We start from the raw sequence: 24,019 nt of genomic DNA, 5'->3' as shown, positions 1-24,019 counted from the left end.
ACCTAAACAAGAACTGAAGGTCTCGTCATTAGTAGTACAACGGTAAAAAGACAGACAAAAACGGTCGTCGTATGAAGAAGTTATGAATTTATAACGGATTCACGTCCCGGTCTGTTTAAAATAATAATATTAAAAATAAATTCAAAATTAGCCAACGAAGTCTAAACGAAAGTCGTAGAGTATAATTTTAGCTACGCGTGCATATAAAGAACGTCAAAAACGGAGTTCGTATGCAAAAGTTATGAATTTTACAAGTTTTGGCAAAAAAAATAAAGAAAAATACCAAAAACCGGGAAAATTCGCATGAACAGTGACTGCCACGTCACCCTCGCATGCGAGGCCTCCACGTGTTGGCTGCTGAGTGGACCGATGACTCGCGTGTCACCTTCTGATTCGGCTAACTCTGCGGTCCAATCCTACTCGGACAACTTCGCAGGAGACACCCCGGAGACGCCCCTCGCACGCCCCTCGCATGCTCCTCACACGCCCCTCACACCCTCCTCGGACACCCCCTTCGCACGTCGCTTCTTTTCATTGGACAGAGGGTTAGACCAATCCGAACCATCCAGCAGCGAGCCTTCGGTTCGAAGAGCTTCCTTCGCCTCGCCATCTGTCAGACGTGTGTCGCCCTCGCCTTGCTTTGGGTCCGAGCCTTCAGGCTATATATAGTATGCGAGGGTTTCTGAATTACTTCACTTTTTCACCCTAAATTTCACACTCTTTCACATTTTCCACTCCCTTAAGCTCATATACAACCCCTAAAGCCCCGGTATCAAGACTCAAGCCCGAAGTAAGCCGTGAAGCCCCGAAATTCTCGAGAATTCATCCTCTCTCCTGTCAAAACTCTGCCCGATTTGAGCCTGTTTCTCGACAAATAAACTCCTTTTCGTGAAACGAAACTCTGTCCGAATTACCACCTATCAAGTGAGTTCATACCCCCGTATTTTCATAATTTCTAATGTTTTAAGGGGGGAAGTACAAAATACAAAGACACCCATTCAAACATAAAGACTTATGTACTCACTCAACTTATTGTTGATACTCTCTTTTCAAATTACTTGTATTATCAGGGAAATAATAACAGTTACTCCCCGAGCTTTTTGTGAAGATGGAGCCATTAGGAGTCTTATCTTCTTCTTTTGTAATACTATTTTGGTTTCAATATACAATGATTGAACACATGTAAATATTATACTTTTAATTACAATGGTTGTTTGTGCTTTGATTACTATGATACATGTGTTGTAATACTACAAATGAAGTCCTCCACCCCCAGACGTTTCCGCCGTCTGGTTTAGGGGTGTGACACTATGTACATTGGTTGCGATATACATGATGTCCTCCGCCCCGGAACGTTTCCACCTTAGGTTTCGGGGTGTGACATACTTTGACATCGCGAATCAGTGCGAACGCTCGCAGTGATTCCTAGTCCACTGTTCATTCGTGGTTTGGATCTTCTTGAATCCTTTTGTATATTATGTACATTATTGTTTACCATTGTTTCTTTTTTAAATTTCTTTCTGTTTTTATTTCCTTTTTCAGAAACACAAAAATACAAAAATATTTTTCTTTGTGTTTCATTTTATTTCTTTTAGTTTCACAAAAATTTATAACATACCAAAAATAATATATCATCGACAAGCTCATAGAGGCACACATTTCTAGTCATTCTCAAGTCGTAAGATGGGAAAGGTATAAATCTCTTCACCTATGTACTAGTTAAGTGTCCGTAGAAGCATGTTGATGCATGTTGTCTAAAGCCTCGATGACTCTATGTTGAAGCCTTAATGAATCGATTCTACAAATCGTTTCTACCCAATCAAGCTGTTAAATTCACATAAGTCATGAGCTACCTTACTCTTCTCAATTGAGTTAGGAGTTATCTGCTTGATCACTTTCGCATAGCATAGGTACATTCGCTTCTTTGGAACCACCTTCACATTTCTCCATCACTTTCGTTTTTGTGAATGTAACCCTTGAGACTCTCAGCAATTACCAATGAGGTTTATGGTTACACAACATCTGTGTTAATGATCTTAGTTTTTTTCAACCACGAATTGAGTGAAACACAAAATCCAATACATTTTAATGAATTGACGGTGAACAATTAAACGTTCAAGATTTTTCACAATGAAAGCCACTTTCGTGGTCTGTACCGAGAAATCTCTTTTTCTTTTGTGAGATCTTTATGAATTGCTCTAGTCCAAAGACATTCCTTCCCATAAGATCCAGTTTTATTTTTATTTTTTTTCTGAGAGTTCTACATTTTCCAGAGTCACTAAAACAATTCCAAAGCTACATGTTATTATGACTACACTGTTCAGGCAAGTACTTCATCCAAATCTCGTACTTATATCAAGTTTCTGAGTTTGGTTGAAGATGAAACCATCCTTAAATCCTAACAAAAGATATCTTTCATTGTTTCTTATCAAATAATTGATCGTATTTCAATAGGAAACCACCCAAACACTTCTTAGTCTCTCTTGACTATGAAGGAAGAGAATTATGCCCGGGATCCAATAGTTTCCTGTCTCATTAGACATCACTAGAATTCCTTAGAAGATCCAAGTGATTTTCAAGTGATTTTCAAGTGATTTTCAAAAATCCGGTTCATGGCTTTATGAGTACTTTCACTTTTGCAGGTTCATCACAATGCAAAAGTTCCATTTTCGCTGCAAAACTCTTAACAATGCAATGGCTGTGAAAGGACGAATTTTAAACGACTCTTTTAAAGGATAAGATTTTATTTAGGTGCGTGATGATTTGAATGGAAGCCTACTTTACCACTGCCTGACACACGTCTCTGACTTCACAACTGTAAGTCACGCTTTTCCATGCGCCTTTTTAGTAACCGATACAATCTCTCTCCAGATGTCTCTCACCCAACAAACGGTATAAAAAGATTTTTGATGCTTCCTATCTCCTTACCACTAACAAATACTCAAAGAATTTTGGCAATTGAAAAGCTCTCAATTATTCATCATCTTCATTCTCAAGAACTCATCAACGGCAGGATCTTCTAAAACTCTTTCTGTCCAAGAGCAAACAAGGCAGTCATCTCTTTATACAATCAAGCCACACCGAAACTTGATTCTCGATCTCGATCCTCTCAAATACAACAACTTCATGTTACTGATTGTTGAATGCTTGAAGTACTAACCGTTGGTTAAAGCTTTGACCATGTGTGAGATCGTTCCAATGTCACTTCTCTCTAAGGCTTATTCATCTGCTTGCTACATCAAAGAAGAACATAGAATCACATTGGAAGTTCTCGAAAAGAAAACCTTTATCACTAAGTCTCGATTTTGTTCTCTGCTAGGGCTTGAACATACTGCTAATATGGTAGGCCCTGACTCCATTACCATCGTTGCTATTATGGAAATGTTCTACCAAATGGGTTATAAAGAAACCCTAACCTCCATCTCCAAGTTCAGAAAACCTAATATGCTGCCTCAATGGAATGGGCTTTTCACTTTGATATTCAAGAGCTTTTCTGAGAGGGTAACTAGTTCTGATTATGCCAACAAACTTTACATGAACATCATGTATGGGATCTACATAGGGGAAAACATCGACGATGGGGTAGTTCTTTGGGCTCAACTGGTTCAAAGTACCCATTCTACAAACCGGCACAGTGAAATTTCATGTGCTCGATTCTGGACAATTGTTGTTCAAAGAGCCATTGAGAGGCATAAAATTCCGGTGATGTGAGATTCATTCATGTCTACTATTCCGATCTTACACACTACAAAATTCATTATTGCCGGTAAATCCAAGTTTTTGTTTGTGGGTTCAATTCCTGAAGCCATGTTTTGCATAATTCCTGCTGCAAGCAAGATTCTCGAAGCTTACAGGAAACTTCCAGTCTCAACCTTTCGTCCTTTGACTGGTGAGATGCGAGAGATAATAGCAGAGGCTGATAAGCCTAAGAAAGGAGGCAAGAAGAAAACTACGAAAGAAGGTCCTTCAACAGTAGCAGCAACCTCCAAGAAACGAAAGACAAAGGTTGGCTCTTCTGCACCAGTTCCTCCTCCCATCAAGAAGCTAAAGACAAAGAAAGTTGTTCGCCTTGAGGTGGAAGAACCTATCCAACACGAAGACACTGATGCCATTTCCTAATCCGAGGTTTCGCAGCCTACTTCTACAAATCCGGAGGTATCTTTTAGATTCCAGTCTCAGTTCCTATTACTGATGACTTCTTTGCGCATACATTTATTCCCACTTCCACTGCTACCATTTCTATCCCGGTTACCATTGCACCATGTCCACCTCCTGTCATTTCGCAAGTTCAAACCACTGTTGCTTCTTCCACTTCTTTGTTTACTGACTCTACTGCCACCACCTCAACCACGAACATGACCAATGGACCTCCTGTTACTATCAACACATCTGATGTGGGGGTAGGAGCCTTAGGATTAGTTTCTGATCACTCAACACATCTGATGTGGGGGTAGGAGCATCAGGATCATTTGCTATCACCAAGAAGCTAGATTCGCTGATCAATTCTTCTCAAGCTTCTTCTAGTGATGCTTATTCTAAAGCCGTAATGGAGGCCTTTTCCAGTCAATGACGAAAGAACATCAAGCCAATCTGGACAAAGCGAATCAAGCGGTTTCTGAGTCGACTTCAATATGCAAGGTGCTTGGCAAAGTTGAAAAGCTCATCTACGATGCTCAGAATTTCATGACAAATCTCTATACAACTGCTGAGAAAAATACCTTTAAGGTGAATGAGGCAATAGTGGGTCTTCGCACCTCACTTCAAACTGAAAAAGAAGCGCGTGTTTAGGTTCGCACTGGTCTGTAAACAGATCACTCTGATCTTCAGACGTCAATTTCCTCAAAAATTGATAAGCTTCGTGAAGATCTGGCAGTTGAAAGCGGTATAATTGATGAACTTGCTGCAAAAACAACGAAAGTCCAAGTTCAAGCTGCCAAACTCGCCCACACTAACAAAGAGATCAAGGAGCTTAAGTCTGAATGCATAGTTGTTAAAAGCTTTGTTGGCGACGTCAAAGCCTTGCTCTCCAATACTCTTGATGCTCATGATCCGATTCTTTCAATCTCTATTCGAAGGCATTTGGCTGAAAAGTTTTGTCCTGCTCTTGCCATGCTTAGTCAGATAGTGGGTGTTTCGGAGTCTCCTGACCTTCCAAAACAAGGGGGAGAATCGTTAAAAGAATCTCAGCAACCTCCGAAGAATAATGAGAAAAAACCAAAACTCTCTAATGAACCGAAGGTTAATGTCGCTTTGTGTTCCAAAAACAAAGAAAAACTAGTAAATAGTGATGATGAAGAGCCTGATGAAAACGAGCTCAAAAGAGGAAAGGCTCGTGAGGCTGAGTTGGATGGACATCAGAGAATCATCCGAGAGGCAGAAGCGAAGGAGCGAACAAAACGTGAAGCTCAGGTCACTTTGGAAAGTTGAAAGACTTTGTTTCCAACGTGGACCTTGGAGTGAATCTTTAGTGAGGCAGTTGATAATATAAACGTGAGTTGATTGGAGCCTGTTACTTCGTTTGATCTGCAGAATTCGTCAAATTCTCAATTCGACATGCCTATTACTCTGAGAGAATTTATGTTTTGCTGTTTTGATGTAATTGTGAATGCTCCTACAACAGACAAAAAGGTTGATAATGCTTTAATGGTTCACAATCCAATCCTCAGTACCTCACTTGGAGTGCACAAAAGATAATAGCCGTGAAAGTCATAGGTCCAATAGAAATAGGGAGCTTCTTGAATGTCAAGTTCAAAACAACAAGAGGATCAACCAGCATTGTTCACGAGTTTTCCTTGGCTAATCCGCCATGTATTTATCCCTATGATTGGATCGTTCTATTGCACTTTCTTTTGAATGATGAAAAGAAATACGAACCTATTTTTGGGCATATAAAAAAAATGTTGATTTCGTACATTTATCAAGTGGCAAAATTTAACATTGAAATTGCTTTAGTTTTGAAGAGGAAACCTACTGCTCCCCTTACTGGCAAGACGAAAGACAACAACACAATGCAGATGGGGAAGATTGAAAAAGAGAACTGGACCATGATGTGTCATCGTGGTTCTGGAGCTAGTTTTAAGAAGTGCCTCTTCACATTGCCTGATAAGCATTTGTTCTCTACAATAGGGCTGGATGAATTCCTTAAAACCTACAAGTAGTCGACTTCTGTAACCAAGAAGCAAAAATCAAGATAACATATGAATACCGAAACATTGAAACATTTTATCAACACGAGAGTGATCGATAACATATCTGAAAGACAAATTTTGATCAATTCATAGATTTCAAGTTCCAATCATAAAAAAATATATATAAATATAGAAATCAAGTTGTCCAAAAGAACACATTCAGTATAAGAATCAAACCTGGTTGATGATGGGCTTTCCAATTGAAAACCCAAATTACAAAAGGAAACAAAACCGATAATAAGGAGGGTGTTGTGGTGCATCCAAATAAAATTAGAGACATATAAGAGCAACGATGAACCAGGGGAGAGTTGAATCTGATGTGGGAAAACCCCTAATTGTTTTAAAGTCTGGGAAAAATCGATTCAAGCACTTTCAGACATTCTAAAATTTTTATGGTGATGCCATTAACGGTTTTTTTTACAATAGAAGAAGAACAGAGACTGCAGAAAGATATCCAACAGACGATAGACGGATGAAAAAACGATTTTAGGACTGCTTTCGAGGCAACGTCTCCCAACTTGTGTGATGATCTAATACTATGGATGGGAAGTGTGGGTTAAATAGATCCTTTGAACTTAGAAAACTCCAAATGGACCTATATATGACCCAAAATGTATAGACTCTCGTAAGACCATCAGACATCGTTGATAACTTGATACGACGCCTTGGAGAGGAGACAATATGAATTGAGTTTGATGTCTCGTTGTGTCGTTTGGAAGATAAGCTACATGGCCTAAAAAGAACCGGGTGAAATTGTTTTAGAACGTACGAGAAAAATAAGGCTTTTATATATAATAATGATATATATATATATATATATATATATATATATATATATATATATATATATATATATATATATATATATATATATATATATATATAGGGTTAGGTTCATGTGAGACGACCTAATTTTGTGAGACCGTGAGACGCATTTTTTTATTTTTTTTAATTTTTTTTAGTTAATTCAAGTTCCGAAAATAATATTTAAAAAAAGAATTTTTGGATTTTTCCATTTATTTTGCATTTTAAAATTATTTTTTAGAATATGTACAGTGTAATATTCTATTAGAATATTTCACGTATTTTTAAAAAAAATGGAATTTATATTTATTTTATTTTTTATTTTTTTTAGTTAATTCAAGTTCCGAAAAAAATATTTAAAAAACGAATTTTTAGATTTTTCCATTTATTCTGCATTTTAAAATTATTTTTTCGAATATGTCAGTGTAATATTCTATTAGAATATTTCACGTATTTTACAAAAAAAAAAAACGGATTTTTTTTTATTTTTTTTAGTTAATTCAAGTTCCGAAAATAATATTTAAAAAAAGAATTTTTGGATTTTTCTATTTATTTTGCATTTTAAAATTATTTTTACATTTGGTATCATGGTCTCACAAAATTAGAATGGTCTCAATAAACCTGAACCTATATATATATATATATATATATATATATATATATATATATATATCTTTACTATCTTATAAAAGAAATCCCACTATTTCTAAAAATAGATTGAATATAATATTATTATTTTTTTAAGACGTTCAAATCATTAAGCTAATAGTACAAGTAGTCATCAATAAAATAATATTAAATTTTAACCTTTGTTTTGAATCCTTATATTTCTCAACAAATTCTATCTCATTCCCTAAATTTCGGATAATTCAAAATTTGAAACCATCAGAAAATACCTGTTGATTCAAATATCCCTCCTGCAGATGGCTCTTTCTTAACAGGTTTTATTTTAATCCTTACTTGTAATTGATTTCATCATTTTTAACTTTTTGTATTTTTATCTTATAAATATATTGGGTGAAGGCTTTATTATATCAGGTTTGTTCCTAAAAAGGTTTATACTATGTTTCTTTAATGTGTTGGCTTTGCAGGTTCCGAGAACTCAACCAAGAGGGCCAGTTAGAGCATTATATTATCATTAGTTTGTATATTTTGGCATCTTACTTTTGCAATAAAGAACAGTTAAACACAAGATTTGACATGATTAAGGTAGTTTGTATATTTTTCATCTTGTTTAGTCTAAAAATGAAACATTTTTCATCATTGGTCCTTATACTATGAAGTTTCATCACATGGACTTCCTGATTACGGTGATTATTATCCTTATTATAAGGTTCTATATAGATTTTGTTCAATATTTTAAGGTTTCGAGAACCTAAATAATTTTGAATCCTTGAATTACATACTATTGTTGAAAATGTTTTAATTTGTGACCAAACTTGGTTTAAAATCACAATGAACAAGTTGACACCTAAGTATTTTGACCTTCTCAAAGGCCTATTTATCGACTTTTGAATCACAACACCTGATATTCTAAAGGTTTATTTTTATAAACTATTATTTATATATTTTAGCATTTTACTTAGTAAGACATTAAATTAATAAAGGAATTAAGGAAAACGAAAAAAAAAAAAAAAAAGATGACAATAAACAGTACAAGTGGTTTGGGTATGTATAAATGGAGTAATAACCATTTAGGGGGTGTTTGGCAAAAAAGCTTATTGCTTATTAGTTTATTAGCTTATAAATTAATAAGTAAGTGTAGAGTAACTTATGAAAAAATGACGTATTAGAGGTACCCCACCGGAATAAGTTATTTTAATCCAAACATTTTTTTAACTTATAGTGATGTGGAACCTAATAAGTTGCTTTAAAAAAGCTTAGCCAAACACCCCCTTAATATAGTATGGTAATGCTCTTGAAAAATAGATGTCATTTAATATTCATTTCTCGAAGTGAACGCAAAATGGTTTAACTCTAAAGAGATCAAATTATTCGCCGCCCGCCGCTTTGCGCGGGTAGACGGCTAGTATATATATATATATATATATATATATATATATATATATATATATATATATATATATATATATATATATATAATTTATTAGGACAAAAATTGTGGCAAAATAGAAATCGGGACATAAAGTGGCATTAGCCCTTTTCTTATTCCCCATTCCTCGAATCTCAGGCAAAATATGGATGAATCGACGGAAGATAAAGCGAACGTCTCACCGCCACCGCAACCACCGTATCCGGCTGACATCGATGTCTTAGAAAAAGTGAAACTCTTCGGCGGTGATTCACCCAGAGAATGGGTTGATAACGCCGTCGAACAGACACTGATCGCACCTCGAATCATACTCGGGACCCTGGAATCCGCAATTTCTGCAACTACATTCCGCCTTCGTCAAATTAAGTCGACTTCCATTGCTCATCTTATTACGACATTCGTATGTTTCTCCTATTTTTGTTGTTGATGATGTTTTTATGAATTATTACTCTTCTTTTTTCGCAGCATTTGCTACATTTCCTTGGAGTGTACATACAAATCGAAACGATATCAAAAAATGAAATATTGGATCTTTTAATTTAAACAACTAGGCTTTGTCATTATGTTTGGAGCTTATGAATGATTGATACTAATACAAGTGTAATCAACATTAAATTTTTTTTTTCTTTTTATGGTTGTGATATAAACCCTAAATGATTTAGCTATAATTTGTAGGATTCCCTGCAAGATTTGAAGTCAAAGTTTAATATTTACGAGGATATTATGCTTCAAAAGATGAAAGGTTTGTTATGCTAATGGTTGACTATTGTCATTATTGACTTTTCTTCTCTTTGATTTCCCATTTTTGGCTTCAAATTAAGGTGTTAACATTAATGGTGGGTTTCAGAGAGCTTTTGCTTTGTTGTTGCACATCCATTTGCTACAAGTGGGGTTGTTTTTGCTTCGGGGTTTCTATCTGCTAAAAGTAAGGCTCATAAATTATAATATTTTTTTACTTTAAATATTTTTAATTGCTGAATTTAATTTCGAAATTCTTAAGGAACAAGGCGTGGTTTATACTACAATACATTGCGTCTTTTTCTAAGTGAAGAGGTAAAAATGTTAATCTTCAAAATATCTTCTTTTTTTTATTATAAAAAAAAAAAATGAAAGTACGTTGCTATTTCATGTCTATTTTTATTATTTTGTGAACAGGCGATGCTTTCTAGAGCAACTGCTAAGGCACAGAAGTTACGTGACTCTGTTAGAGAGATTACAGTAGAAGGGCAAAAACTGGAGGTGTTAAAATTAATAATTAGTGAATTATTTAAACAAAAAGTAATTGATATAACAAAATATATATAAGTTCATTTATAATTATGTTTTAAGTTTTCGATGATGTCACGATTACATATCAATATATTCTTATATTTAAAAGAGTAAGTTACCTTTTTGGTCTCTGAATATAACTGATTTTTGCAATTTTGGTCTAAAAGATATAGTCTTTTTTATTTGAAATAATGACCAAAAAGATACAAAAACCTCAAATAAGGACCAAAATTGGAAGAATGCTATTTTAGGGACCAAACTTGAAAAAATTCAGCTTTATCTTGGACCAAAAATGTAATTTACACCATTTAAGTATTTCATTCAAGCAATTAATTTTTATTCACCACTAATTTTAACTTACACATCAACATTTAAAAATCATAACAATTTACACATCAATATATTTTTTTTCCAGCAATTTACGTTACGTGCAGAATCAGAGTTGAAAAGGGGAAGAAAAAAACTTAGGTTTGTATTTTTAATAAAAATATATATAATTCTTATTTATAGATTAATCATGGCTTTTTTTTTTTTTAATATATATAAATTTGTAGACAAACCGGAAAGCAGATCCAGGGGGTCATTAGTTCAACTTATAAGATTGAAAGACAATCAGGCGGTATGAAATTATTAATTACATTATTTTTTTTTATTAATTTTTTAAATGACTAAATAGAAAAAGTAGCAACATACTTCCATTTCTTTTCAATTACAAATTTTGTACTTTCAAAATTTTCTTATTCAGACATTATATTTTGCAAAATCTACCTAAATAAATTAATAAAAGTACGTTGCTATTTCATGCTTTTAACTTTATTTATTTTAATCGTGTCAGGGTTGAAAGATATACTCAAGGAGCTTCCAAAAATGGACGCATCACAATTTCGATCAGAAGTACGTGTCCAAAACCCTCTTGTATTAATTTGTTTATCATAACATCATACTTTCATTTTTTCTCATTACAAAATTGTACTTTGAAAATTTTAAGTTATTATAATATTGTCATCCAATACAAAATTTTTTTTCATTAAATAATGTTATAATAAGATAAATATTGAAAGTGCAATGCTATAAGTAGGTAGTAGATTTTTACAATGTCTTAATAAGATTTTGAAAAAAAAAATACAATGTTGTAATAACAAGAAATGGAAGTTGGATGCTATTATGTTGCTAATTTTGGCATTTATAGAAGTGTCATCTAATTATGTTGAATATATTGATTTTTCAGGTGTCGGAATTGGCTTTTGAAGCCATGAGAGAAAGGAGGGTTCTTAACAAAGAGGTTAGAAAGATATCTAATTATGGGATCCCCATTTAAATAAAGGTGTACTTCCATTTATTTGTTTATTATAGCGTCTTACTTTCATTTCTTTTCATTATAGCATTTTACTTTTCAAAAAACAATTTCTTACCCATTTGAAGAATATATATTTAATTATAGGGTTGTAGCTTCAATTTTTTTTTCTTATTGCATTTTCAAAACATCTACTTATTTGCATCACTGAAAATTGGTTTGTATTTGGATAATACTGCTATACTGCATAGAGTTTTCAAAGTATAAGTGTTGTAATACTATAATATGAAGAAATGAAAGTAGGATACTATGATAAACATTTCAATGAATTTATGTGCAGAAATTATTTATTTATTTATTTTTTTTAAATTGACGAACGAAAGTTATTATAGAAAATCAGATTATGTGTATTACGAAGATGAAAAATTACAAAACTGAAGGGATGAAAGTAATATTATATAAAGTTCAAAGTAACACTTTTAAAAGTAAAATGGTGGGAGATGACATTTGTAGTATTTTAAAAATAGGGGTTAAGTGTAATTTTAAAAAGTATAAGGAGAAAAAATGTCATTAATCAAACTATATATTAAAAAATGTAGGGTATAAAATGCCATTCGTAAAAGTAAAAGGGTTGCAAAACATCCACTGTCATTGCAAATGAATATAGATAATACGTCAGTAAGTTTATTAGAATTCTATATATTTTAATATAGGATTAATGTTATAAATGAGTAACAAACTATATCAATTGTCATAAAACACTATTGTTACTTAGAATTCCTATCGATATATACCTTAAGAGTTTCAACTTTTTTTTAAACAATCAAAGTCTTTGAATTCCTATTTTAATATAGGATTAATGTTATAAATGAGTAACAAATTATAGAAATTCTTTAATGATAACAAGATAGGTGTAAGATATCGTTGGATATCCTGGTTCCTTAGATTTCTCAGGTCGTTATCACATACCATAAATAATAGATTTTTCATCTTGTTCTTAACTTGTTTCTTATTGAACTCATTCAACGATTTCATATATGATCCTATGGGTAATAGATTAACGATATTAATAATCAAGTGGAAGAGACAACTAGCATATGATCCCTTCAACCTTTAAAATAATAATAAAAAAAAAGTAATTCACTGTCAAAAGTAGGTTTTCAATTTGTATCAAATCAATAGATAAGCTTAGAAGTTATCGAACATTATTCTGCAATGACCGCATCAATTGTGAATCAATCTATCCATCCAGGAGTTCTTGAGGAAGATGTAACCCAGGTATTGACTCTCCGACGACCCACCATGTGAAGGTTGGACATGATAACGTTTCAAAAATCTAACTTCACCACTGATACAATAGGCGAGCACTGCCATCGCCATGGTAGCTTGTGGCAAGCTGCTCTAGGGTAGCATAACAATCTTGATTAATAAATGGTTGAATGATTATTTATTTTTAAGAAATAAAGAGTCGGTGAACTTTGACAACGACTCTTTGTCTTCACTAATTTATAAATGAAATTGAACTAGAATATTACATATCATAGAAAATCAGAGAGTTTTGAGGGGGAAGAAGATTGAATTGAGAATGAAGGGAATCGTGCCATTGTGGGAAGGGGGAGGGTATTTTTGTAAAATTATTAAAGAATTTTAATTTTTAGATAATTTTTTTAATATTAAGTTTTTTTTTTAATCTAGTTAAATTATGAATTTGGATATAGATGTGAGTTTTATAATTTGAGAATGATATATATGTAATGTAAAGTTTATATGTCACACCCCCAAACCGGAACGGCGGAAACGTTTGGGGGCGGAGGACGTCATGTTTAGTATCACCACACATGTATCATAGTAATCATAGTAACAAACAATCATTGTATTAACATTAAAGTGTTTACAAAGTATGTGATTCACAAAAGATTGACTCTAAAAGTAAATAACAAAACAAGATATGAAGCTACTATGCTCCATCTTTTGAATCCTAGAGTGCGTACATGTCCACTATTCTCCTGAGAATACAAATTATTTTGAAAGAGTAGATCAACATTTAAGCTGGTGAGTTCATAAGTATTTTGGTGATGTAAAGTAGGTTGAAAGTTCTTTTTAGAAAAGTTCGCTTGTTCCTTCAGAAAATCCTATATCTTCTGATGTGATGAATGAGAGTAAAAATGACTCTACAATTCCCTTTATGAGTACTAAATGGATACAAGTTATATACAATTTAGAGTAAACAGACAATCGATTATGTGAATTTGCCCTAAGCCCACAACCAAACAAGGAACAAGAAATGAGACGGAAGTCACACATCCCACTATATGTTAGATCTTCACTATATATAACCCTGGCGTATTCATTTGGTACTTACGGAGTTAACTGTAATAGTTCATTATATTTGATGAAAACATTCTTTAAGAAAATCATATATTTCCTTTAGTAAAAATACTAACCATAATAGTTCCTTCTATAACCACTTAGTTTATACAAGCTATATATAATCTAATATCGAACGGATAGTTAAATGGGTGAATCTGCCCTAAGCCCACAACCAAACAAGGAACAGGAAGTAAGGCGGAAAGCACACATCCAAATACCTATCGGATATTAATTATATATAATCCTGATGTATAAAAAGGTATTATAGAATTAACCACTAAAGGTCCTTTAAGTTATACTGGTTTAATAAAATGGATTAAAACCTTTTACTGATAAGTTTCTAGTTTAGCCTACTAAATGATCTATCTGAAAAGTATGTTTTTGTACTAGAAAACAATATATTAAATTTGTATGTTATGACCTGACTTGTACATGGTACTCCTTATGATTACTTGGTGTATATGGAATATATACATAACTAAGATCAGATAGATAGTAGACTGGGTGCATCTACCCTTAGCCCACAACCAAACAAGGAACAGGAAATGAAGCGGAAAGCACACATCCTACTGTCTACCGGACCCGATTAATATATATCATTGATGTATGCACTAAGAAATCATAAAGTTAGCATTATAGGCCCCTTTCTAAATGAATGTACTAAGCCTCGACTATATTGTTTGTCTTTTGTAAGTTTTCCCAAGTTTAGGACTATCTTTACTAGAAAGTAGTTTGCATTACCCTTTATTTGAGAAGATCACAATAATGAATGTAATGGGAAAATGAAAGTATTCTGTAATATTGTATAAGTAATTACTGAAGCACTTAGTACCTTAAAACCAGTTTGTTAATTAAGGTTAAAATGTAAGTTGGTTGTAACCATACTGATATGACACACGTTTAACACGACGACCTAAAGGCGCCGAAACTGATGTGACATTTGTCACCCGTAGACTTGCAAGTCCCACTATAGCTAGCAGCAAGGTGTGGGGTGTTAATCCCGTATAGATCTATACACAAACTGATGTTCTCCCTCCAGAAGACTCTGGTTACAAAACGTGACCTAACAAGTATATTGCTATGCCGTGAAGTAGTGGTTTCACATTATCGTTGCCTTGTTCTTGTTATCGTATGTTCCTTCTGTTTTAGTGTATAGTATGTTCCTCCTTGTTTCTCTTTACAATATGTTCTGAACTGACTCCTGTATGTCTCATTGTACTAGAAATATTGAGTAGTACTCCTCTAAACTATACCTATTATAGTTTACTAGTAATGTTGTTTGAATGAATGCGTACGTTTGAACACCTTTGCTACCCAAAAATATTGAATTGATTTGAAATAGTTTGTTTGATAACATAGTTTGAAGTATAACAAATCTCTTGGTTTGATACTTATAAATCACATGTGATTGATTATACAACGATATGGTTTTCTACTTGTATTCTGTAACATCCCCAAAATAACAGCCAGAAAAGACTGGTTTCATTTATGTTTTTAAAATAATTTCAGAGTAAATCCATTGATTTAAAAGAGTTGTGGAATTTGTTCCCAAACAAAATAAGATAAAATAATATTTATCAAAGCATTCGTAAAGAAATGTATTTTCATTAGATAATCAAAACTCGGGATGTCATGTTCCGATACAGACACAAAAGCATAAACGGCATATTATAAGCTTTACAACAGTTATATACAACTACATGCCTATAAACAAAACAACTTGATGATTCATCCATCTTATGCCCTCGCGCCACTACCTGTAATGCAAATAAAACTGAGTGGGTCAGAGTTGGGAGCCTGGTGAGCATATAGAGTTTTCAACCCACAATAAATAATTATATTTAATTTCACCAACCAACAATAACCCGATTACCCATTTCCGTTATCCTCACTTTACGTCGCTATGACAACAACTATTACAAGGGAACTAATCTAGCATTTTCATCGGGACGGACATTACTGCAAAGGGGTTTCCTTGACAATAGATGTCCTAAAGGTAACCATGAGGGGGATAGAGTAAACCGGTGAACACATCGTTCACAACACCTACAGGTTATGAACCTGCTAGCGTTCCACTAGACTGTCTAGAAAGAGTCTGTGGTCGTCATCCATACCCCGCTAGATGAATAGATCAACAACAATATCGAGGCATCTCATCATTTTTATTTCATCACACACCAACTATCCACCCATGTTCTACCCAACATCTTTGTAGATAAAAATATAAATGTAAATACATCATAAAACATGTATAAAACATTCAATCGAAACTCATTTCAAATAAACATAACATATAAACACATAACACGTAGTTTATGGAAATACTTCGTATTTATGTGTTAGAAGAAAGTAACTACACACTCGCTTAATAAGACGATGTTCGGACAACACTACGACTCTTAAAGTGGTATTCTTCGGTGAAACCGAGATGCTTCCTTGAAAACCGGGTTTCTCGCGGGCAGATTTTCGGCTCGGGAACTCTGTTTCTCGAGATCTTCGGGGCTTCAGGACTTGCTTCGGGTGTTGGGATGATATCGGGGCTTCGGGGGTATAGCTTGCACGTAAAACGAGGCAATAACAAGTGAAAGGTAAGAAATGAGCAACAAAACTCGACTACCCACGACCTCTATATATAGGGGACTGAACATTGGATTACGCTGGGCGTACTCCCTTTACAAGCAGTATGCTGGGCGTACGCTTCAGATCAAGCCTAATGCGTCATGAGTTGGGATCGGAGGGTGCCACCGAGACACATTGACCGGAGGGTCTTATTGAGTTATAGCCTAGAGTGGCTAATGAGTTGTATGTGGTACTTTGGGGAAGTCACTAAGCTTTGTGCTTACCGTGTATGTGTTATGTGTTTCAGGTACTTCTCAAGATCATGGGAAGACGCCGACTTGATTGTACACACACACCAGAGATTGTTTTATGACTTAGGGGATCCTGGAGTTTGATATATTGATTTCTTTTGAACATGAGTTTTGGTGAATTGACATTGTGACATTTTATGGTTATTATTAAAATCAATGTATTTTGAAATTTAAAAATTTGCTTAAAATTTTACGCCGTTACAATTTTACCATAATTTGGGTTTTATTTGTAAATTATGGTAAATAATGAGACTTTAATAAAACCGGGTAAGTAATGAAACCGGTAAACTTGGAAAAATGGGTTAAATTGGCACTTTTACCAAGGACTTTTTCGTAAACAAATTTTAGTTTGAGACATTTTCGTAAATTAGGGTAAAATATTGAGACTTTTCCGGAGATTTCCCTAGAAATAAATATCACAAATCTACAATTTACAATTTATATAATATTCTTAAATTATATCTTACATTTTCATCTTTAATGATCACTAATACCTATTTTTGCCTTATTGTTGTAACACACATGTATATCAAAAATAAGAGAAAGAACGATAGAGAACGAATGTTAATAAAGCGATCCTTCATTGAAAACGCATCAAAATTCTTCATAGAGCCTATAAGATTCTTTTTATAGACTGCTAGAAGGTCTCTATAGTGACAATTGGTGTGACATCTATGAGAATGCACCATTTAAAGTAACAGTTTTGATTAGTTTAAGTGAAAAATCATTTAGAATATTTACCAGTTGTGATTTTTTTCACTTGGATGTGAACATTAACATTCATGTAGAGAAATGGAACTTCAAAAGAAGCATAAATTGACATTCTTGCTTTGGAATTAATAGTTTTGGCTTGCCTTCTCCAGAAGTACAATATGCCATTGATGTTGATAGTCATTTCGTTAAGGACATTGTTTCTGAATCATCAACATCGTAAACATCTTCCTGGTTGCGTTTTAATTCTTCATGTCCATATACTTTTTTAAAGGATGTCCACTTAGTTAGTGGACTTGTTGCAATACCTTTATCTAGATTTGAAGTGAGTGTGATGTTATCACCGGTAAACGAAACAACATCCTAAATGTAGAAAATAAATTCATATGTCCATCTAAACGTTAATAATATTTTAAAGTATTTAAAATATGATATTTAGTTATATTATATTTAAAACCTTCAAATTCAATGTGTCTTGAGTTCCAAATTTTGCTGTGACAACCGTCAAAATTCGAGTCGGTTCTAGATTTGATAAACTTAGTTGTACGTGTAGGTATGACACATACTAGACTTAGTAACTAGAAACTAAGTTATAACCTACTAGAAACTTGGAAACAATTAGAATCAATGGATAGTATACTTAGATTTCACATTGATATGTGAATTCTACAACTAATTGACTGTAACGAATCTCCATATTCGGGTCGCTCTTTGAGTCGAACACCTTTTCATGAATCATATACACACATCATGCACTTGACCTAGTGGTATAAATTAGGTTCGAGTCTCGTAGGAACTTAAGTTAAAGTTGAAAACTAGGGCTAGTATACTCTATTCTTCAATTTCAATTGAATCTCGGAACCACTACATAGAATGTCAATAAACCGATAAAATAAATTACAAAACTATAAAAGAGTTATGAAACTCTAACATAAATTGAAATCTCAAATAATTCAATTTATTTTGATATCCAAATATTTACAAACTCTTAAAAACCTTAAATGCCCTAAAAACCTAAATTTATTAAATTTGACCTCTAAAATTCAATTAAAATAATTATGAACCTTACAAGATCAATTTAAAATAACTAAATTCAAGGAAATATAATCAAGGAAAATAAAAATTGAAGTCATTAACATTTAACCTTGTTTTATAATTTAAAAACCAAGGGTTTTTATAACCACAATTCAATAAATGTGCATTTTATAGAAATGAGATTTTATAATATTGGAAGCATACTTCATAAAATGTAAAAACTTTATTAAAAAAAAGAGTGAGAGAACATCATGCCTCAGAAATTTCGTTCCCCCTCTCTCCTCCTTCAAAAATTGTCTTCCCAACACATTAAATCATTTTCCTTTCTTCTACACTCAATCATCTTCTCTCATTCTCTCACACACTCTTCATCACCATCACATTTTCTCTCTTCCCCTCACCCTAACCACGAAATGTTACAGAAAAATGGCCTCAAGAACACACCTTAAACTCTAAATATTCATCATTTGAAGTAATCTTGAAGGTAATTCCGAATTTTCTTTCATTCTACTTCACTTTTCCTTCAAGTTTTGCTATTTTCTTGCACTTTCTCCTTCTTCTACTCCATTCTATGGTAAAATCATGAACACTTGCACCTACTCACGGTTTTGATGATGATGGTGGTAGGATTTCATCCAAAAGCAACATGCATGCTGTAGATGGTGAAGTCCCATGACCTAAACCTAAGTCAAAATCAAGGAAATGCACTTTTCTATATGTTTTTGTGGAAAAACACCACATGCACCCTAAGTTTTCTTTTCAAAACAATTTTTTCCCATTTAAAACTTATGAATGGCCTTCAAAACAACATGCATGTGATGATCTTCAAGTTTAGATGCTTGATGATCAAAGTTTGTTGTTAAAAGCTTTCAAATATGTTCATGAAGAATTTATTCCCAAATAAATGCCTAAAACTTCTTTTTCTATTCAAATGCTATTTTTTCCAGAATCCAACCAACAAAATAATATGATCTGTAAATTTTCATAAATTAATTTATTTTTCTCGAATTTTGATAATCATTGCAAGAAAATAGAACAATAAATCATATAAAATATTTTATGAGGTCTATAAATCCTAGGTAAATTCGTGGATGACCCCTAAAGTAAATGATGACATCTCAGTGAAAAGGCTATATACGATTTTTCGCAGATCCTACCTAATGTGGAGTACTAAGAAAAATATTTTCAGAATTTTTTCATAATGCATTCCTACTTTTCCCCGATTTTTGTATTTATAATGGACTAATAATGGGAAAACTATTTCTACTCATCCAAAATTCATGAAATTTTACCAGAAGACCTTATAGTATATTAGAACTTTTCATAAATATTTGGATGATTTTTATATTCAATATACTATTTTTCTTTTATTTTCAAAGATTAAATACACTTAAATCCACAAAATCGGATTCCAGTAGATAAAAACCACCATTGGTATTTTTTTCCAGATTATTTACACTGTAAATGAAGTTTACAAAAATTTTGGTAATTTACTTTAACCGTTTAATAATTATTCTCCAATTAATGATTATTTAAGAGGATAAAACAAAGAAAAATAGCAAGACTAATTGAAAAATATATTTTATATTTTTCCACAGCTTCTATATGTATAATAATAGTGTTACAGAAAGTTTGGGTAATTTGGAAACTTTTTTCTATTTATTTCAATTTTTATTAGACTAAATGCATAAAAATCATAAAATTCGGTTAAATAGTTTAGAAATCTATTTTTATATTTTTACCAGGTTAAGAATGTTTAATAATAGTAATAAAAAAAAAACTTTGAGCAATTTTGGAAACTGTTTTCTATTTATTTCAATTTTTATTAGAATAAATGCACAAAAATCATAAAATTGGGTTAAACAGTTTAGAAATCAATTTTTATTTTTTTCCCAGATTAATTATCTTCAATGGAAGTATTATAAATATTTGGGGAATTTTTATCATCTGGATACTATTTTTCACGAATTTATATTGTTATTAAGGCTTAAAAATTAGGAAAAATAGTTAATCACATCCAAAATTCAAGGAAAATTTTCTGGAAGACCTCTACTATGTTTAGAATGAAAATGAAATGTTTGAGAATTTTTGGAAACTGTTTGATAATATTTTGGCTTTTTAAGAGCTTAAAACACAATTAAATGTGTTGAAATACCCTCAATTAATATTACAAAAATTTGGAAATTAATATCCAAAATTGTCTTAATAACATGAGTTATAAAATTTCACCATTAATTTTTTTTTGTAACTTATCAATATTAAATTTTGACACAATATTGACATAATTCTATTGTAGTACTAAGTATACTAGTGTTAGATTTCGATGAGAGACTCACTAGCGAATACCATTCTTGTAGGAATCGGTAGTGGTACAAGTGGGATGTACTTCAAAGCACCATTTGCATCATCTCAGTGTATTGTGAGTATTCACGACTCCCCCTATTTTCAGTTTTTATGTTTTGGGTGGAAAAGCATGTCCGAAAAACTATTATTTGTTCCTTGTATTTAAATTGATTTGTATTTGTATCAAACTTGATTGCTATTTTATTGCTATATCTCTCTATGTATGTCTATGCAACACGAAACATGAAAACTTATCGTCTTAAGTCCCCTCCCTTATACTTTACTCCAACCATTAACTATTTGAGCCATGGTCATTGTGGATAACGCTATTAGGAATTGACAACTCGTCACTTGCCCGATTGCTGGAGTGCATGGTACCATATAATCTATGGAACGATAAGCATAGATCTTGATAGGGCATCAGTCATAAGTTTGTTTGGGAACTCATTGTTTGCTCATACACATACAAACTCGTTACTTGTTATAGGAATAAACTTTATATCTCATTATAACAACGAACTTTTGTTACTAAATACTTACTTAATTGTTTTAGCAACGAACTTGGTTGCTCCTTATAGTAACAAACTTGTTTGCTCCTTGTAGCAACAAACGTGATTGCTGATTATAGCAATGAAACATGTTTACTCATTTTAGTAAACAAACTTTATTTCCCATGAGAATATGAACGTTGCATCTCATTTGGGCAACATACTTTATCTCTCACGATGACAACAGACTTTGTTTATACAAACTTATTTACTCATTTTAACAATATAATTTTATTTATGAAAACTTTTATCAAAACTTTTATTTCGATTCATGAAACCAATATTATTATTTTTTTATGTGTGAGTACTCACGAACTATTTTTTTAGTTGACACTCGTGTTACATGCTTTTTCAGGAATCATCGAGTAAGTGACACTTAGGACACATCCCTTTTAGGAGCATTCACATGTGTTGTATTTCAATTTTCATTGTAATTTCTTTTAAAAGTTGTTCAAATCCATTATAAATTTGTAATGATTTATAATACTATGGTTGATGTTGTCTTTTAACTTTTGCTATGAAACCCTTTATACTGGCACGCCTCATGTTTCCACTTTAGCGGGGTGTGACATTTGCCGATAAAATGTTAAACGAATTAGATTATAACACCTACATTTGTACTGGATAGAAATATATTACTTGATCAACTGAAGTATAAAAAAATGAAATTTAATAAGTGTAGTGTTTGTAGTATTCTTCGTAAAAGAATGTTACATGTTCCATGTTTCCGATTCAACAATGATTGTATTATCAACAGTGAAGTTTGAGATTACATAACCATAAACTTTGTTCTACAAATTATAATATAAATTTTGAATTTTGAACGCCAATTTTTTATATCCAAAAGTACATTTAAAGCAGATGGATAAATCTTCATATTACCCTCCTAAAAAAGTGAACGGTAATAAAAATAGATCGGAAAAAAGTAAAAATTAGTTTTATGTAAATGGAGTTAATATCGATAACCTCATTAGACTTTTGAAGCAACTCTTGTGCCGTTTTTCGAAAAATTTCTTCACATCACGATCAAATAACGTAAGTGACACCACACCGGTAAAATCTTGTACTCTAATGGTGATTTTGAAATTAAAACCATTGATATAAACACATTCAGTAATATAAAATTAGAAAATTTAACTAAAGATTATAATAATATCTATAAAGAATTATTGAAAACCTTGGAACAACAGATATATGTTTGTTCATGTAAGTTGAAGTGTAACAATAAAAAACTTCTTTATCTTGCTTTTGGTCCGTTCCACCAGTTTTGACGTCATGCATTAAAACGACTTTTATGACTTTCTCTTGACGTTTAATACAAGCCAAATAGTATCATTCCATATCAGTACATACATGCTTAATCATACCGACACCAATCAATGTTTTTTTTCCTGAGAAATATTGATATAAGTTTAAATTATATAACAAAAAAAAGTAAAATGTAATATGAGGGTAAAAATAATCCAAAAAGTATTTGACATAACTTATATTTCATAAATGAAAGTTAAGTATATAAACCTCATCTACTTGCTGGAGATCAACAATAACATGCAAATCAAACTTAGAAAGTAAATTGTCATTTTCAAAGTAGAGGATGGAGGACAAAGCATTGCTACAATTAGCAGATGTGCTTTCTAGACCGGCTTTGGCAAGAAATCTTAACAATTTAGAAGATGTTATTTTTGTTGTTTTAAAATAGGAGTAAAACAATAATAATATGAACAAAATAATAAGGAATTTATCTAACTTCCTGAATGTAAGAATCTCCTTAATATGATCATTGATGAAGATCCTAGTCGTAGTGAAGCAATTTGTGACGGAAAACATTTTGAAACGATGCATGATAAAGTTAGTATAAATGTATATTCATTTATAGTAAAAGGAAGAATAATATTTTGAAATTTTTTTAAGGTGTAAGTTGTTAATAGAGTAATGAACAAACTTCTATAATAAGATATTTTTCCGCACTAAATAACAACTGTCATACGGGTTTGTTTGTTATTTTCCAAATAGTCAGCAAACAGTTGTGCATATCCATCCCAGAGTGTTACATTTATTTGTTTGTTTCTACAAAAACCAAAAAAATAATAAATATACAATATAAAATGACATTATAAAGTAAATTTTGACACACAATTTTGAATAGTAAACATACTCTAGATCTTCCAAGCTCAAATTCACTCTCTTTGATAATTTATTTTTCTTGTTCATAAGGGTTTCCATTGGGAAGCATCTCGCAACATCTCCAATATCATCTACTATATAAGATAAAAAAATAGAAGATTAGTATAAAAGTTTCGGCATGGTGAGTGATGGTAAATAACATAATATTGTTTTATAAATCGTTAGATTTTAACATATAAACTAACCAACAAGTGTGTTCTCAACAAAGGCACCATCCAAAATGGCGTTGAAGTTTGCAAAAGAGAATCCATAAAGTGATCCATTCCACTCATTGAATGGTGTAAGTGTAGTTGTGATATAAATATTGATTTCGTTTCCATTATGAACAAAAATGTTTTTGTTTTGATTAA

The 24,019-nt window shown here is 32.3% G+C and overlaps 1 protein-coding gene across 1 annotated transcript; it reads left to right on the top strand.

Moving 5' to 3' along the window:
• Positions 1-9,120: 9,120 nt before the first annotated feature.
• LOC145094920 (RGS1-HXK1-interacting protein 1-like) lies at positions 9,121-11,769 on the top strand. The gene is made up of 9 exons (XM_079032898.1): positions 9,121-9,445; positions 9,721-9,787; positions 9,893-9,970; positions 10,046-10,098; positions 10,201-10,284; positions 10,730-10,782; positions 10,869-10,933; positions 11,150-11,208; positions 11,543-11,769. Exons 1-9 carry the CDS (start codon positions 9,191-9,193, stop codon positions 11,630-11,632), a joined length of 804 nt encoding a protein of 267 aa, XP_078889024.1. The 5' UTR covers positions 9,121-9,190; the 3' UTR covers positions 11,633-11,769.
• Positions 11,770-24,019: the final 12,250 nt, after the last annotated feature.

The sequence above is a fragment of the Lactuca serriola genome, chromosome 3 (assembly GCF_051521515.1).
Source record: "Lactuca serriola cultivar US96UC23 chromosome 3, Lser_US96UC23_V15, whole genome shotgun sequence".
NCBI classification, from domain to species: domain Eukaryota; kingdom Viridiplantae; phylum Streptophyta; class Magnoliopsida; order Asterales; family Asteraceae; genus Lactuca; species Lactuca serriola.
This window is presented reverse-complemented; position numbering and strand designations above follow the sequence as displayed.